General features: G+C 36.0%; 1 protein-coding gene across 1 annotated transcript in view; it reads right to left on the reverse strand.

Moving 5' to 3' along the window:
• Positions 1 to 16,307, reverse strand: part of STXBP5L (syntaxin binding protein 5L) — a 202,229-nt gene that overhangs the window by 67,840 nt on the left and 118,082 nt on the right. Inside the window, exons 7-14 of the mRNA XM_074900267.1 lie at positions 15,515 to 15,598; positions 8,832 to 8,955; positions 7,183 to 7,261; positions 6,845 to 6,999; positions 5,168 to 5,240; positions 3,648 to 3,795; positions 1,981 to 2,048; positions 757 to 797 (exon numbers count right to left, since the gene is read on the reverse strand). Coding sequence (XP_074756368.1) covers positions 757 to 797; positions 1,981 to 2,048; positions 3,648 to 3,795; positions 5,168 to 5,240; positions 6,845 to 6,999; positions 7,183 to 7,261; positions 8,832 to 8,955; positions 15,515 to 15,598 — 772 coding nt within the window. The remainder of the gene's footprint in view (positions 1 to 756; positions 798 to 1,980; positions 2,049 to 3,647; positions 3,796 to 5,167; positions 5,241 to 6,844; positions 7,000 to 7,182; positions 7,262 to 8,831; positions 8,956 to 15,514; positions 15,599 to 16,307) is intronic.

Consider the following 16,307-nt stretch of genomic DNA (forward strand, 5'->3'; position numbering starts at 1 on the left):
TACCCAGACATCCCTGTACCACAGAAGAGACAGAATACAAGGCAGCTCTACTGCAACTTTTGTGAAGCAGTCATGTTATTTGAACCAGAATATTTTAGTTTTCAACCAAAATGTATGTATATTTTTTATAAATATATTTTACTAATAAGTACCATATGTATTTTCTGTAAGGGAGAATGCCAGGTTTTGGTATGTGCAGTTATAGCTAGAATATATGGAACAATTATTTTCTGAAGCATTTTCCTGCTAGGATGAATGGAAATGCTTCCCAATTATTTCCTCGAACTTGAGCCTGGACAAGAAAAGATTTAGGTCTTCTCCACCCTCACCAGATTAAATATGTATTGAGATATATTCTTGTATCTGAATATTTTATTTTTACTTAGCTGTAAAAAAGACTATATTGTACTCAGAAGAGACATGACAACTGGAACTGAATATTAGATCTAACTGAGCCCCACTCTTTTTATACATGCAAGCAGATTATGCCCTAGGAAATTTTTAGCAACACTTCATCCTTTACAGGTTTTGGTATGTTGTATCTGGAATTTTTATTCATCTTAAAGACTTTCACTCTTTTCTGGCTAATATATGTCATTAGCAGTGAGTTTTTCCCTAATTTAATAAAAATTTGCTTAATTTCACCTCATTATTCCTAATTATATCATCCCAGGTATTACTCCTCATCCTGTTATATATGTATGTGTGTGTGCGTGATTTGTCAGCATCATATAAAAGTGAACTTTAGAAACTTACTGGCAGAAGCATCCCAAAACTTTACTGATCCATCTGCATGGCTTAAAAAAATATAAAAATTAAATGTGTTAAAACAAGATGCAATTCTAAAACATCTTCTACTTTCAGTGACTGATAAATATAAGCAGAAAAAATGTATTTTGCTCATGTGGTAACTGTCCATACCTTACTGATAATATATAATGATATATACTGTAGATAAGAAAATATTTTATGTTTGATTAGGTTAATAAAACACTTTTTCATGTATTTCCTACACAGAACTAAGCCCCAAATGAATTTTAAGATTGCTACAGCAAGCAATTCATTCCCATACTAATGACAAGTTTAAGTTACAGCACTTCTGGCTTTGCAGTGAGCCAGCGTGAAGCCTATGCACTCTAAAAATGCCATGTATGATGAACTTTGAAAGGACAGAGGGTAACTTAATTTTCCTTAATACCTTACATCTGTGTTCTTATTATTAATATAAAATCATCCCTGAAGTAAAGCTGGAGAAAGGAGACATTTCTGTTTAAAATACGAATAATCCTTCATCATCTTTTTTGTACTATTGCACATAACATAATCTTATTTCTTAAAACAGGTGTTAAGTATCATTGATAGCAATAATTTATCAAATACATTGCTATCATCGGCATGGTTGAGACCTGAGGGAAACACAGAGTGCACCACAGCTGAATAGCTGGTTTTATGGCATGGCCCCTTGAAAATCCATCAGGCATTGCTCATGGGGCTTCTACTGCAATCTGAGCCTTTCTATGCCTTTTTGGTATGGGGCTGTCTCTCCACTCACAAGGTGAAAGTCATCCCAGTGCGCCGCACCCTCACAAAGGCCAAAGGACAACAGCTAAAGAAGAGCAGCTGCTCGCCTTTTAAAAGCTATTCTCTATGCCCTTCAAAGGCCAAAATACTCTCTTGCAATGGATTCCCTTTTCCAAAGATCCTACCTTTATAAGTATGTAGACTTGCTGTGTAACACTGGGGCCTCAAAAGGTAATTCTTAATGGAAGTTCATCCCCAAGTACTGTTCTATTTTCTACAGCAAATGGGAATTTCTGTGGTGACTCTGCACAAAGGAAAAAAACCTACGTACCTCACGTGAAGAGGCCAGGATAGGCATACTCACTCTATAAAGGGTCAACTCGTATCTATAGCTCACCCACAATGAAAAGCTGTAGACACTAAAATTTTTAAAGTACCAATCCTCAGTTTCATTCTCACCCTGTAATAATGATTTCGGGATATGTCTGAGCTCCAAGGTTCCATGCTCCACCACTGATAGGCCACTCCTAAACAAACAACAAGAGTACAGAGATTACAACTAATTCTCATAAATCTCACTTAGTTAATTTTTAAACTCGGGAGTAGACAACATTTTCCTCCAAAAAGCAAGGCAACTCATAAAAGGAACAAAAATGCATAGCATTCAAGGCTTTTAAAGCTTATTAACATTTTTATATTATCAATGAAGACTTTTAAAACAATGATATTTTTAGGTTACCAATTAAAGTTCTATGTTTTTAAAATATTTCTGCACAGCTAACACTCAACAGTCCAAAATAGGAACTAAAGGAAGGAGTAACAAACAGCATTGCTACACTTTTCAGATTGCTTGACTCTTGGAATTTCTATAGGACACCACATAGACTGAGAATCTATTTTGAGGATGAAGTCTACTGAAGAAGCTGGCCCAGAAACAAATATCAGAGCATGATGCCATGAGATATGAGATAAGGGACTACATATTTTACAGCACATATGAAATTATCATCTCTTCTTCTGCCTTTTGTTTACTAGTGGCAAGACTTCCATTCTCTTCCTTGGTCTTGGCTGGTAGAGCAAAATGCTAGTCCGTGCCTAAAGTTTGACATGTATGGATACAGGATGTGGAGGATGACATATGTACAGAGTGGGTGCAGAGTATGAGTGGGTGGAAAAAAGCTGGGAGCACAAACTGGTTATGTGAATACATGGAGTGGATGCTTGTGGGTACAGAAACAGATGGGTGGCAAATGAGTGGCTACCTACATTCAAAGTGTATATTGAATGTGCACAAACAAAGCAAGGGGACAAGAGAGTGTGGACTGAATACAGGTAGGTGGTGAAAAGTTTGGGAAACTATGTATATGAGGTAAGGGTAGATAAACAGAAAAATTCAAGTAAGAGAAAAAAAATATTTTCTGAAGTACTTTGTGGAATCAAAAGCCAAAAGTAGTAGGGCCCAGTTTCTGAGTTCATGGAAAACCAGGCAGCTCCAAGGAGAATACTTCTGTTAATATGAATAGAAAACTGATGATGCCTGATTTATTTACCTAATATGTTTTCGAATTAATTTATTGTGATGGAGTAGTTCTAGGCAAAACATAAAGCAGATTAATGCTTGAAATTTATAAAATAATTGCATTTCCTCTTTTTATTTCTGCAGCTTGTCCTATTTCTAAAAGCATTATGTTAAGACTTCGGTAACCCAGTACAATAATTATTAATGTTTAATAAAAATCTCTCAGACATGCTGTCAATCTTCAACTTTCACTGAAGCTCTTCTGCTAACTTCTTTCAGTTATAACGTTTTCACTTTTTTCTTTGATAGAGATAACTTATCCATACAAATTTAAACTGTACACTGATGGCTTTCCTTTAACTCAGTCTCATCTGGCATAACTCCATCAGTTTAATGATTAGGTCCTATATAATGGTCATTAATGGTTGTCCTTAGGTGATGATGTTTCTGAGGGACAAATATGAGGCTGTAAGCATGCCGCTAAGCTGCTAGTTAGACTAACTTGAAAGTGATTATTAGAGAAGTAAAATGAAAATAATTTGGTAAGATGTTACAAAAACATAGGTTGTACATCTATTTTGTTTTAAAAAATATTGGTTTTGTTTACCTTATTGCTGTATCCTTGCTTTTTATGTTTTGCTCCTACAGAATAGAGTACAGGAATCAAATCTGGAGGACAGTCCGCAAAATATTCTGTGCAGGTGACAGGTGACTCATGAATGTCAATAGGATATGGATTTTCAAAGATTGGAAAACTAGTTAAGGAAGACAATTTATTAGAAGCACTGTGACACACTGAGCCATAGAAGAAAACATATTCTTATCTTAAAGTGTATAACAGAAACTAAGTAAAGTCATTACTAATAAAGTACATTTTCCCTTATTTATTCAAACATTTGTATTATTTTTACATGTCTACATGTTTACATGACATTTTTAATGTCAATAATAATGTGTAGTTACTCAAATAAAGACATAAAAATTCCACTGCTGTGACAAGAATCCTCTTGCAACATAAGTACCCATTCATGTGAATAATTCCTAAAGCTAACAGGAATACTTGTGTGAATGAGGATTAGGAACTAATTATTCCCAACATGTCAAAATCTTATTTATACAGGTGACACATTTTCTACCAGCTTCAGGTTCATGGATATGATACATACTATGGCCTAAGAACTACTTATACAACTGTGGATTTTATATCAAGCATCTTATCTTATTGGGTTGGTAGAGTACTGATTCTACAACGAACAATTGCAATAACAGATGAAGTAGATCTCAGTTTATTTCTCACTTCCATCAGTTTGGACAGTCTGATAAGAAGCAAGGCCTTGCTTCTGGCATATTACACAATGTTATTCACAATTCAAAAATGTAAGAAATTTGGTTCTGATTTCAGTTATATTAATTTTATATTGCTGAGATTATTTGAATTATTTTTGCAAGTAAGGGAGATAAGAATATGATTCATTTAAAGTGTTTCAAGACATTAAGGGCAAAATCTGTTCCTAGTTATACCAGTGTGAATGTGGATGTACATTATTGGTGGTGTTGGAGGCAGAACAAAATAAAAAAGGATTGTATTCTGCACTACATGATATATACTTCCTCTTTGATGTGAACATTGATTCTGCTGTGAAAGAACAATTTGTCACTTAAACCAGCAACCGGATCATGAAATAATCCCGTAGATCCACTAGAAATCGATGCCATTATTTATTAAGATACTTAAGTAAATACTTAAGTGGAAGTCCCTGTGGAGTCTAGTGAAGTCTGGCATGCATATAAGTAGTAGTTCAATCTGGTTTCCAAAACACCCATTCAGGTCATAATTCAGCATGTGACCAAGTGTTACTTCAATGTTGAGTAAAAGTTTGAGGGCTATGCTGAAGGGACTCCAAATTTAGATTTATTCCCAAACTTAAGAGCAAATATTATCATAAATTCCCGTTGATTCGCCAATCTTAGGTCTTAAGGTGGAGATAAACATATAGAGTGAATTATTACCAAGAGTGAGTGATCTTGGATAGTAAAATGACATTACATGATAACATCTGGATTTTTATCATCATTTGCTGTGCAGTTAAGATACACAAATAACTTCATCTGAGACTTCATACTTACTTGCTTTGTGTCAGGTCAACAACAATAAGATCTTTTTCCAAAAGCACAACTACGGCATAGGGTTCTTGAAATTCTGTGAGGAATCAAATATAAAAGACATGGAGATCTCCCATTCATTTTAAACAAGCAAGTCATATTTATGATCTCTAAACATTAACAGTATATTAAACAAAAGTTTTAAGGTACAAATCCTAGACATATCCACAAACTAGACATATCTGCAAAGTAGGGCCAGATTAGGGCCAGAGAGGAACTGAGAAATTAGTTTTGGACAGTATTGCTGATCAACATCCAGAGCAAAATTAGAATCGGCATATTCTAGCATGCCAGCATGATAGCATATTGGAAGTAAAGAAATAGAATAAGTTGTGTGTAACACTGCATTGCTGAATCCAGTTATTATACAGAAAATGTATTTGTGCTGTCCAGCAGCAATACTTCTACTGTGTACAACTGTTCTTCAAAACCAGACTGTGAACAGCTGGTCCAGTCTGCTTGATTGATACACTATGCCCTCATTTCCAAGGTGATTCCAAAGGAATATTCTAAAGGAATCCTGTAAATATGCTGTGTTCAATTCAGATACTGACACATTCCTTCTTCCCAAACACTCTTTAGGATATTATGTTGTCTGTTTTTTTTTTAATTTAATGCTTTTGTCATTTATCAAAACCAAACAAATAAAATGAGAAATAAATGCTTCCCTTGATGTATAGGGTGCATTAGTTTACACAGAAGTTATTTTTAAAAATATAAATGTGAAATTACAACTCTCTTTTCAGCTGCACTAAACCATTCCAGCAATGTGCAAGCTCAGAGTATGCTTTTCAGATGGCTGATGCCAAAAGGCTGAGTAAATCAAGAGCAACTGATTTACCTTCCTTTCAGGCCAGCTACAAATGCACATTATTTGTGGCCTGTTTTTATACAAGACTGTGAATAACATAGGTTAAACTAAAATTTTTAAATATTAGTGTGTGAGCAGGGAAAGGGGTTACAAAATCTTAGTACTCGGAAGTGTCACAGTATTTGACACAGTTAAATGAAGGCCCAAACTAACTGAAAATTAAATTTTTGCATAACATTGAAACAAATTCACACTTTACTAAATGTTTTTAATGTGGATTTGATGCAGCTACGTATATAAGATTTATTTTACTTTTCTGCCTGAAGGCTTAAAATACTAAACTTAGTTTCTTTTTGATTTACAGCTTTTCTTAATTTACTTTCTGGAGTCTTCCGTGAATGTACTTCAGAATTTGGCAGCCCCACAATATGCAGCAAAACACTTCTAACAGTTCAATTCAGGCTGAAGAGTAAGAACTTTTTTGCAGAGAAGTGATAGTTTAATCTTCAATAATTTAGCAATCTGTAGATTTTCAGCCTCATGGAAAATGTCAGAAATATAAGCACATATGTTTGATTAATGGCAATATTTCCTCACACTAGCCCACGTGTTTCAAGCTTATATCTGGAGATTTATGTGTGCTTTATTGTGCACTCATTACTTGCTTCCTATATTGAGAATGCAAACAAGTTCTAGTTACTTTCAGTGATGTGGTTTTCCTTGAGATGGAGACAACTGTGAGAATGTAAGTCCTTGGAATGGAATTAACGTATGAGAGAAGATAACTTCATTTATATTTTCTATAACTGTGTTTTGCTTAATAAACTCACCATTTGGATATGGGGTTTCACAAAGAGTTAAAAAATCAACTATAGGATGATCCATTTCAAGAACTGTGATTGCTTTCCCATGCATGATTGTTAAACTTGGTCTTCGACAAGCCTTATCATATGACAATCCACCAGAAAATATCACAAATGGCTCACTGTATTAAAAAAAAAACAAAACAGTAATTGTAAGTTTACCTAGTACATACAAGTTTACATTATAGGTTTAATACCTTTAAATAATACTAAATAGCTTTGCAAAAAGAAAGCGGGGAAAGATTCTAAAAGGACTTTTAACTGAGGAATGTAACATTGAGTTAATTACAGAATTAAAAACATACCTGTTTTTACAGGTCTTGTACTCTACTTTAAGAATTGGTTTGCAAGATTCAGGCTTTTTTCCATCTCTCTGAATTTTTCCTGGGGAAAGAAAGAAAGATGAAAACTGTATTAAAACATGATAACAGAACTATCAAACCAAAAGACACATATTGAAGCAACTGTATAAGCAATAAGAGAATGGAACTTTAAAGCTATAGAAGATGATACTAGCTCCTATTTCTGTAAAATATTCATTTGGCTAAATTAATTACATTTATTATGGCTTTATGTTTTTACTGTCACATACATCTAAAGAACCACAGACCACACTTCAAAGACGTCTAAAAACCATGCAGATTACTGAGAAGGATGATACTTACCTAATAATTAATGATTTTGACCAAAAGTATACTGTTTTTTCCAAACATATTATGACCATAAACAGCTTATTTTTTTCCGAAGTCGTTCTTAGAATTACTCAATTCACTTGTTGCCAAAATGTTACACACTCTAAAGTGTAACTATTTGAGTGATAAAATGAAATGAAGTGTGCAACTGAAATTCATGGGTTCTTTGTTCATTATGGTTCAGTACTTACTTCCAGTTAGAGAAAAGTCACTTATAAATGAAAAAAAACCCCAACAACCCAATTTTGGGTTTGTTACTTTGGAAAGTGTATGCTTGCTTTAAACCACAACCTAATCGGAGGATACAGTGTAGATGGAGCCAGCCTGTTCTCAGAGGTGCACAGTGACATGGTGGGAAGCAAAGAACTCAAGTTATGACTTGGGAAACTCTGGTTAGGTATTAGCAAAAAAAATTGTACTATGAGGGTCATTAAATACTGGAAGATGTTTCCCAGAGAGGTTGTGCAATTTGTTGGAAGTGATCAAGTGTCTAGTACCAACCGGGCACTGCCCTGAGCTAACTGATCTAGTCAGGCCTGGTTTGAGCTGGGAGATGACTAGATGACCTCTGAGAGGTCTCTTCTGACATAAAGTACAATTCTGTGACTAAAAATGACAAACCAAAAGAAATTAGGAAATTTAAGAAAATGCTTAAACTTTGCTGGGCTGCATAGATCTTGTTTTTCCCTTCTTCCTCCCTCTCCATCCAGTCAGGCCTCTTGGTAATGTAATGATTTGCAATAGAGTCAATACCAGTTTACCTCATTTATAGGAAGGAATGGCATATAAAGTCCCAGTCATAAAAGACACAGTCATTTCTTAATACGGCTTCTTTAAATTCTTCATTGCAGTGACTTGGGAACTTGTTGCATCTTTATAACAAGAAACACAGTGCCTTGTACAAAATGTAACATTTCTTGTGCACTATGGGCACAAAAGTACAAAATATAAAAGAAAGAAATGTGAAAAAAACATAGCCTGAACGTGTCAAAGATTAGTAGTATGCTATTAAGATGGATTGGATAAAATAGCAATATTAGAGCAATATTAACCAGTAAGAGGTATTTATAGAACCAAATAAAAGAAAAAGTTTGTCAAAATTGCCCTCTGATTTTTATAATATTTTGCAGGTTAAAATATTTATGCAAGAAGCAACTCTGGATCTGGGCTACAATAAGAAAAGACATAAACAAAGATATTAGCAAACAGCATAGACAGTATTGCATTGCTTCTTAGTCATACATTTTAACTATCAAAATTACCATGTGGAATTGTGGTCTGGAATGGTCTGTTAGGACTTTTCAGATTCCATAGGGTCAAGCTGCCATCAGAGTGACTGCACATGAACTGTTTCCCTTCATGATGCCAAGCAACAGAATGAATAGCCTACAGAAATGAAAGAAGAACTTGAGACTGGGATGGAATACAATGTTTACACTAATGATATTTTAATGTATGACTCTGGTTTATATTAATGTAATGGTATATTAACAGTTGGATGGTTCTTGTTTGTCTAAAGTCCATTACCAGCACTTTTTAGTAACCAATAGATGTAATCTACTGCTAGTCAAGCAAAATAATTAATTATAAATGTTAACATTACATAAAACATAAGAAAACCTGTACTGGATCAGACCATAATTGAAGGAACAGGGTATTAAGGTAAAAGAATGAGGGACATACAATGCAATCGTAATATGTCTGATAGCTCTCCTTAGAAGTATTAATCTGGCAAATGTACAGAGAATTCTGTGTAACAAGTTTTACAGATAACATTCAACACATGCAGTCTTCCACAGAGGACTTTTTAGGAAAAGTAGAAATAGTACTCTGTTCTTGAATAATATCCCCCCCCCCCCCCCCCCCCCCCCAATTAAGTTTCAGAGCAGGTACACAGAAATCTGGGATGTTTAATATAAAACTCAAACCACTAGGGAGACCAGGATAATTTCACTGATATAGATAATTACCAAAACAATGATGTAAGATACTTTTGAAATAGATAGTGCTTCAGAGAAGAGTAATATTGCACTCCTATGTACACAGTGCAAGTACCACACAATGAATGTTATAAATGCAAAAAAGCAACACTTCAAAAGTTAATAGACCATTCCTAGTATTTTGTGCATAATTAGTGGGACTGACTGAAAATATCCATAATTACCTCAAGCTTGCTGAAAGAGTAATGGCGTAAGTCCTTCATTTTCACTTGTATGTGCTGGAAACTAACAAAAGTCATTCTCTGACAAAACAAAGTATTGATTCATTGTATACCACAGTGTCTCACACTCCCCTCAGAAACACACACTCACAGAATACTCCCTTGAATCTATTTCATTTCCAGAAATACTAGCTGCCAAATAACAAAAATCACAGTATGTTTTTAATGCAAATGTAAATAAGTGAGACTTGTTTTTGATGCAGTTTAATAAATTTCCATTTTTGCAACCCAGGAGATTCTAAAAGGCCTTGCATGTGCTTACAATTGCATATGGCTGTTTACCTGATTTGTTCAAACTAGATTAAAATCATGTCTGGGTATTCATAAGTCAGCACAGGAGTTGTTCATACCCATTTTGCTTAAGCTGAGAAACGTGTAAGTGCTACTGGTCACTATTCAAAAATGCCTGCTGGTCTTCCTCTTTTAATGAGTATATTGATTGTTACAGTTGGTAACGGCTCATGGTCTGGAGGGAATATTAGAGGAAACCATTTAAAAGACTATGACCCTTTACCGAAACTTTACTCAGCTCTTGAGGCTGGACAGTACAACCACAAAGGAGCCTTTGCATTAAGATGACCCAGATCTTTTAATAAGAATCTGACATGCTGTGTATATGAATGCTTGGCTAACACACTAGTAAGCTAGTCATGCCGATAAAGACTCAACAAATAGATCTGAACAAAGTGAACTCTAGATATTTATCTTTGAGTGCCTTAATGGGTGTCACTCAAACTTCGAGTTGGCACATAATTCCTCTTAAAGACCCAGAAGATACCAAACTATAACTGAGGCAACAAAAGACAACACAGACAGATGGTTTGTACAGAGTCCAATGCCATTGCCCTCAGGTAGTAAGAACCTTAGATCTGTGGGGAGCATTGCTTCACTTGTCCTGTGCAAATTAATTCTGACATGAGCTCGTTCATGCTTGCTATCATGCCAAATCTGAATCTGCTTTTGATGCGTTATCACACATATAAACATTTCACACGATTACAGTCACTAACTGTGTCTGAGCAGAAGCTAGTAACTAGCAGCTGAAAATTGTACCAAGCTGCTTGTTAAACTGCCTCTCAGCTACCAGGTGCCACCTGACAGCATAAACCTCCTGTTGAGTGGAGCTGAGGCAGAATGCTCCTGTCACAGACAGTTGGCATCACAGCAACTTCAACTCACCTGTTAGACTTTGCCCCGAAATGGGCAAGAAATACTTAGAATCGCTTTTGGAGTTCTCAGCTAGAAGTCATAACTAATACTGAAAGGTGGTACTGAACAAGACCCCAGTATTCTCTCTGCTAGAATATGTCTAGCATTCTTATCCACTTCTTTAGCATCCACACAAAAAAGGAGCAGTTATTTGCTTAGAACAGGAGTTCATCATGGTGAGTGACTCATGTGAATGTTCACACAGTGTATGCACATAAAGCATATCACTCCAGATTGGATATGTTTCTCCTTCTGCAATACCCACAGTGGTCGCATACATATTCCATCTTCTCTCATACTCAGCATGTACTAAAATTATGCATGCCCAACACCATTTCAGTTCCTTCCCAACCAAAAACCTCCTCCACTGAGAACTCCTCAAGGGGACTCTACAACCGCTTTTAACCATATTTTGAACAAGCACCATACTCATTTGATCCTATTGCTTGAATCTTAAGAATTATTTGTGTTAGTAGTACTGCAGGACCATTACAGCAAGGGCCATGTCAGATTTGATACTTCCATAATGGCATAGTGCTTGATAAAAGTAGAGAGATGTCATTTATATTTCTGTGAACTCTGCAGCTTCATTTTGGAGATGTGTTCTAATGAAAGATAATGACTGTGCTTCAGGAAGCTCTGCATGTGCATTGACACAACATGTCAAACCTTTAAACGGTCTGTATCCAAAGATAGCAGGTTTCCTGGGTCTGCCAACTATCAATAATAACTTGAGAATCGTTTGAAGGATGTCTTGTTTATGTGCTCTTTTTATAGCAATTGATGGAAATAAACTTGGAAGCAATTTATAAAAGGGCATGCAAGGAAAGCCTTCTATAGAGGGCATCATGTAGGAGCATTGATTTAGAAGGGCCTGAATATCCTATACACATTGCCACTGAGAAGATGACAATCCTCAGCACACAAAGAAACAAATTTGCCGCTGACATCTTGAAGAGCAGACACAAGGTTCTTTAGCAGCAGGTTCAAGCTCCACTCTGGGACCAGGTGTTTCATAAGCAACATTTTGGTCTCTTGAGAAGCTCTGACGCAGTAGAGAAGAAAACATAGAAACTCCTTCTATCAGGAGCTAATTTGCTGAGGCAGCCTCTAACTAACTGGTCATCAGTGGGGCTAAAAGAGATCTAGGACTATTTTTACCTCTAATAAGTAAACCATGAGTATCAGGGAGAAGTTTTAAAGGGAAGATACAGGCTTACAAGAACACCAAGCAGAGAAGTTCCAGATAATACAGCTTGTACAGTCTTGGTATCCTTGCAACTTGTATCCTTAGTGAGCAGCTCTTTCATTTGAAATGAGCAGACATATTTTATGAAAGGAAACTATGAAAGGTTCCTAGCCTTTAAGACACAAAGATGGAGTAAGGAATGCAGCTGTAAATGCTGCAATTGCAGCTCTGTGAACAGGGGGAAAAGTCTTCAGCTCCACCACTTACAAGCTATTGAATTATCTGAAAGAGCTGTTTATTCCAGGAGCAATATGTCCAAGACGTTAATGTGGACAGCAAGGAAAATGAAAGGGCATACTTTTGCAAGTATTGGACATATCCTGCTAATATTGTAGGAAACAACTCACCTCCCTGTCATAAGATTACCCATATCCTGAGGAGATGTCTGCAACATATGTCCCATATCCATGTCTGCAAGTCTCATGTGATGTGAAGCATGACACTGGTATGACAATGCCATGCAGCCTAGAGAGGATAGGCTAGATTTTGCAGTGGTGATGTCCTAGGGGACAGAGAACTGTTATCTTTTGATAATCCTTTTGTTAACCAACTGTTCAAGTGTGTAGATAAGGAGAACCTATTCCATCTGAGCTGAGTGTTCACTACTTCTAAGACTTCAATTAAAATACCATCACTCAACATAGCGAAAAATTTGAATTGAAGAGACCTTTTAATAATTGTTCTCCCTGATAATGAAATGAAAACATTTATCTTGGCTGTATGAAAAGAAATATCTTTAAAGTCATGAGATATGAAACTATTCCTCTCTATAACAATTGAATGTCAGCAGTGTCCCCATCTTGAACTTAAAAAGGAAGAATATTTAGATTTGTAGATAGATGATAAGTTATCAGCTTCCTTTCCTCTTCTGTATCAAAAAATATCTGCTGTTAACATCTTGCTCCTGTGCTGCACAGTGACAGGTTCTACAGATCTGTATAACAACAGAGAGCCTCCTTTTCAACAGCCTGTCTGGGGAGACTCAAATCCATCGCTGTCGATGGTAACACAGGAGAAATAGAGTTGAGGCTTGATCCTGTGAAAGAATGAGTGTTCGGATGGAGTCTTGAGGGTGCTAACATTTATTCTGAGTGACATTACCAAGCTGGACAGCTATCTGAAGAAGATTACAGAGAACAAAGAACTTGCCTCCATGATGAACACTCACAGTCCATCAAACACAAGAAAAGCTGTTTCTCACACTACACACCAAGTGCTAATGTAGAATCCTAGTGCCAGGGGAATTTCTGATACTAAACAGAGTATCTGCTCCACTGCTAAGCCGGAAAAGATCATGCCATCCAATGATCCTTAAAGATGCCAGAAGAAGAAGTGGTGAGTTAGATGAGATTTCCAGTTCTTTCACCATCAAATAAGGTGACTACCTTAATTTCAAAACTGGTGCTACAGAAAGCATAATGATAGTAAGAAAAATGAGGCTGGATTAACTTCATTCAGACCCCATTCAAAGAGGCACTCCAGTATTCAATGAAGATACAGAACATTTACAGTCATTTATGTGACACCTCAAAGATACCCTGCAATAGCAACTGGCTGGCTCAGTGCCAGACAATGATGCTGAAGGATTGCTCAGATGTCATGGGGCACAGAGGCTTTACATCAGTCCAGGTACAATGGTGAAGGGCAGCAGGAGCAATGTTTTCTGGAATGTTGATCTTAGGTGACCAATCTCTAAAAAGAGGCTTAGGTTTGAAAACTTGGGTTGGTGCCAAATACCAAGTGGCACATGCTGAACTAATCATTTGTGACTCACAAATGCTATATAACTCAGGATTTTAAAAAGAACCCTTTTTAGGGGCTCCCTAGGGGAAATCTAGCAGATCTGGAACATTATCAATGTGGAGCCTGAAAGTCTGGAATAAAGTACGATGGCTAGTCACATCACCCTTTTAAAGACAAAATAATCTTGCAACTATTTCAGTAGATGATAGCAAACCATCACAAGTTGCATGAAGTGGAGTAATGACACAGTAAGTAATCACAGAGGAGGAAAGCACATGACCGATAAAAAGGCCAAAAAAGTTCCTGAGGACAGTACTGACAAATGTGGAACAACTAAATTGTATGAGAAATTGTCAACACTCAACCACTCTGTAACAACAAGCAAAAAAAAAAAACCCCAACCAAAAAAACCCAGTATTATGAAGATCCTGCTGTTTTATGTAGTCTTGTTCTGAGCACAAGAGAGGACAGTGAATGAACAGACATCCCCCTCCCCCCAGGAGAGGTGTAAAAGGAAAAAGTTGTCTAGCCTTAAATAATAGAACAGGTGCAATTTCTCAAGTGTATGCACAGGTGGACTGTCACTTAGAGACAACTTAGTGGGCATGTCTTGAGGCTTAAGTGTTGGCCTATTTAAACTCTGAATTACCCTGTCCTTTAGAACATTTGCTATGTGGATGCTCAGAATCTTAACCTTGAAGCTCAGTGTAGTGTCAATGTGTCTGTGAAAACAGGCTTGAAAGAGTACAGGATTCAAATATATTCAGATTACTCTTTAGAGGGAAAATAAATGTGTATACTTCTTGCATATAATAAGGTAGCAAGATGAAGAAGGAAAGAGAACTACGGAAAACCAATTACTGCCTGGATCACTTTAAATAAAATGTCCTTTTCTAGTTGCATTCACATTCATTCACTTTACAGAAGGGCTGGCAGAACAAAGGATGTTTTTCCTAGGGCTAATACTAAAATCATAATAAATGAGAATATATCTGTTTTTTTAAACAGCCTGTTTACTGATGCAAGAACTGCGTCTGTGTGCGATACAATCTGCTTACAAAAGGCAAGAGACAATCGTCTGATAAAACTATGAGAATACAATTTTGAAAAACTTTTATTCAGATCTTGAGTACAAGGTAATATCAATAGCCGTACAAAATAATTTATCTTTCATTCTAATTAATATTCTAGTAATACTCAGTAAAAATCTAATTCCTAATTGTAGCTATATCTCAGTTTAGCTCCTTACTAGGCTCTGTTCAACTGAAGATCCCTACACAGAAGCTAATGAACTTGTCAGAATCAAGGGGAAGAGACTCCTTGTCATAGTCTACCCAAAAGAGCCTAATGCATTAGAACTACAGATTTCAGGTTTTGATTTCTAGACAATAACTTCTTCAAAAGCATAGCACAAACAGTATTTCCAGAACAAGCAATGCCTTAAGATAAATATCCATCTCTTTGATAAGATATACGACAAACCACTGGATAACAGCTTTTCTGAATGAATGGAAACTGCTTACCTCATCATAATAAGCTCTCAGATCAGCTCTTTTAGATCGTAAGTCCCAGAGTACTACAGTCCCATTTTCATAGCCTATCAATAGCTGGAGGAGGGAAACAAACACAATTATACTTTCAGATTCAAAAGGAATATACATATATTAAAAAAAACAATGGCTTTAAGAGACTTTTAAAAAATAAGTAAGCACTATAAAATGTCAAACTGATGTGGAAGATTGCAGTTTGCACAACACATAATACCCACCTTTCAAATTATCTTTTGGTATAAATTACTTCTCATTAGTGACAATGTAAGTTTTAATATGGAAGAAAAAAAATGTGCTTTATACTGCTTTTTTTCTTTGCTTTTTTTTTTTTTTTCCCCTGTAATATTATGTGCCTGGACAATCTTCACAATTGTGTATCTGCTGAGAAATTAAGACCATAGTATGTTCCTCTCAGCTCTTACCTTCCTTGCCCTTGGTTGGATGCAAAACTGTTGGGCACCTAAGAGATAACTTCAAACCAAAGAGTCACCAGATTAAACTCTCATTCAGCTACATATATTCCTTTAATTTCTGCTTTCTACTGCTTTAAAACATTCTGAAGAACTCTCCTTGCAGAGTAAATTGCTTGCTTTCCTAGAAATTGAAAATAAGTTAACTGGTATGCTAATTTCTACTTCTTCTAGAACTAGCATGTCATATCATCATGCATACCCAAGAAATATCTCAAAGAAGATTTGTCAAAAGATGAAAAAGAAGACAAATGATACTCAGGATTAAAATAAGAATGAACACAATCCTTTTTCCT

Source organism: Athene noctua, chromosome 1, assembly GCF_965140245.1.
Source record: "Athene noctua chromosome 1, bAthNoc1.hap1.1, whole genome shotgun sequence".
In the NCBI taxonomy this organism is placed as follows: Eukaryota; Metazoa; Chordata; class Aves; order Strigiformes; family Strigidae; genus Athene; species Athene noctua.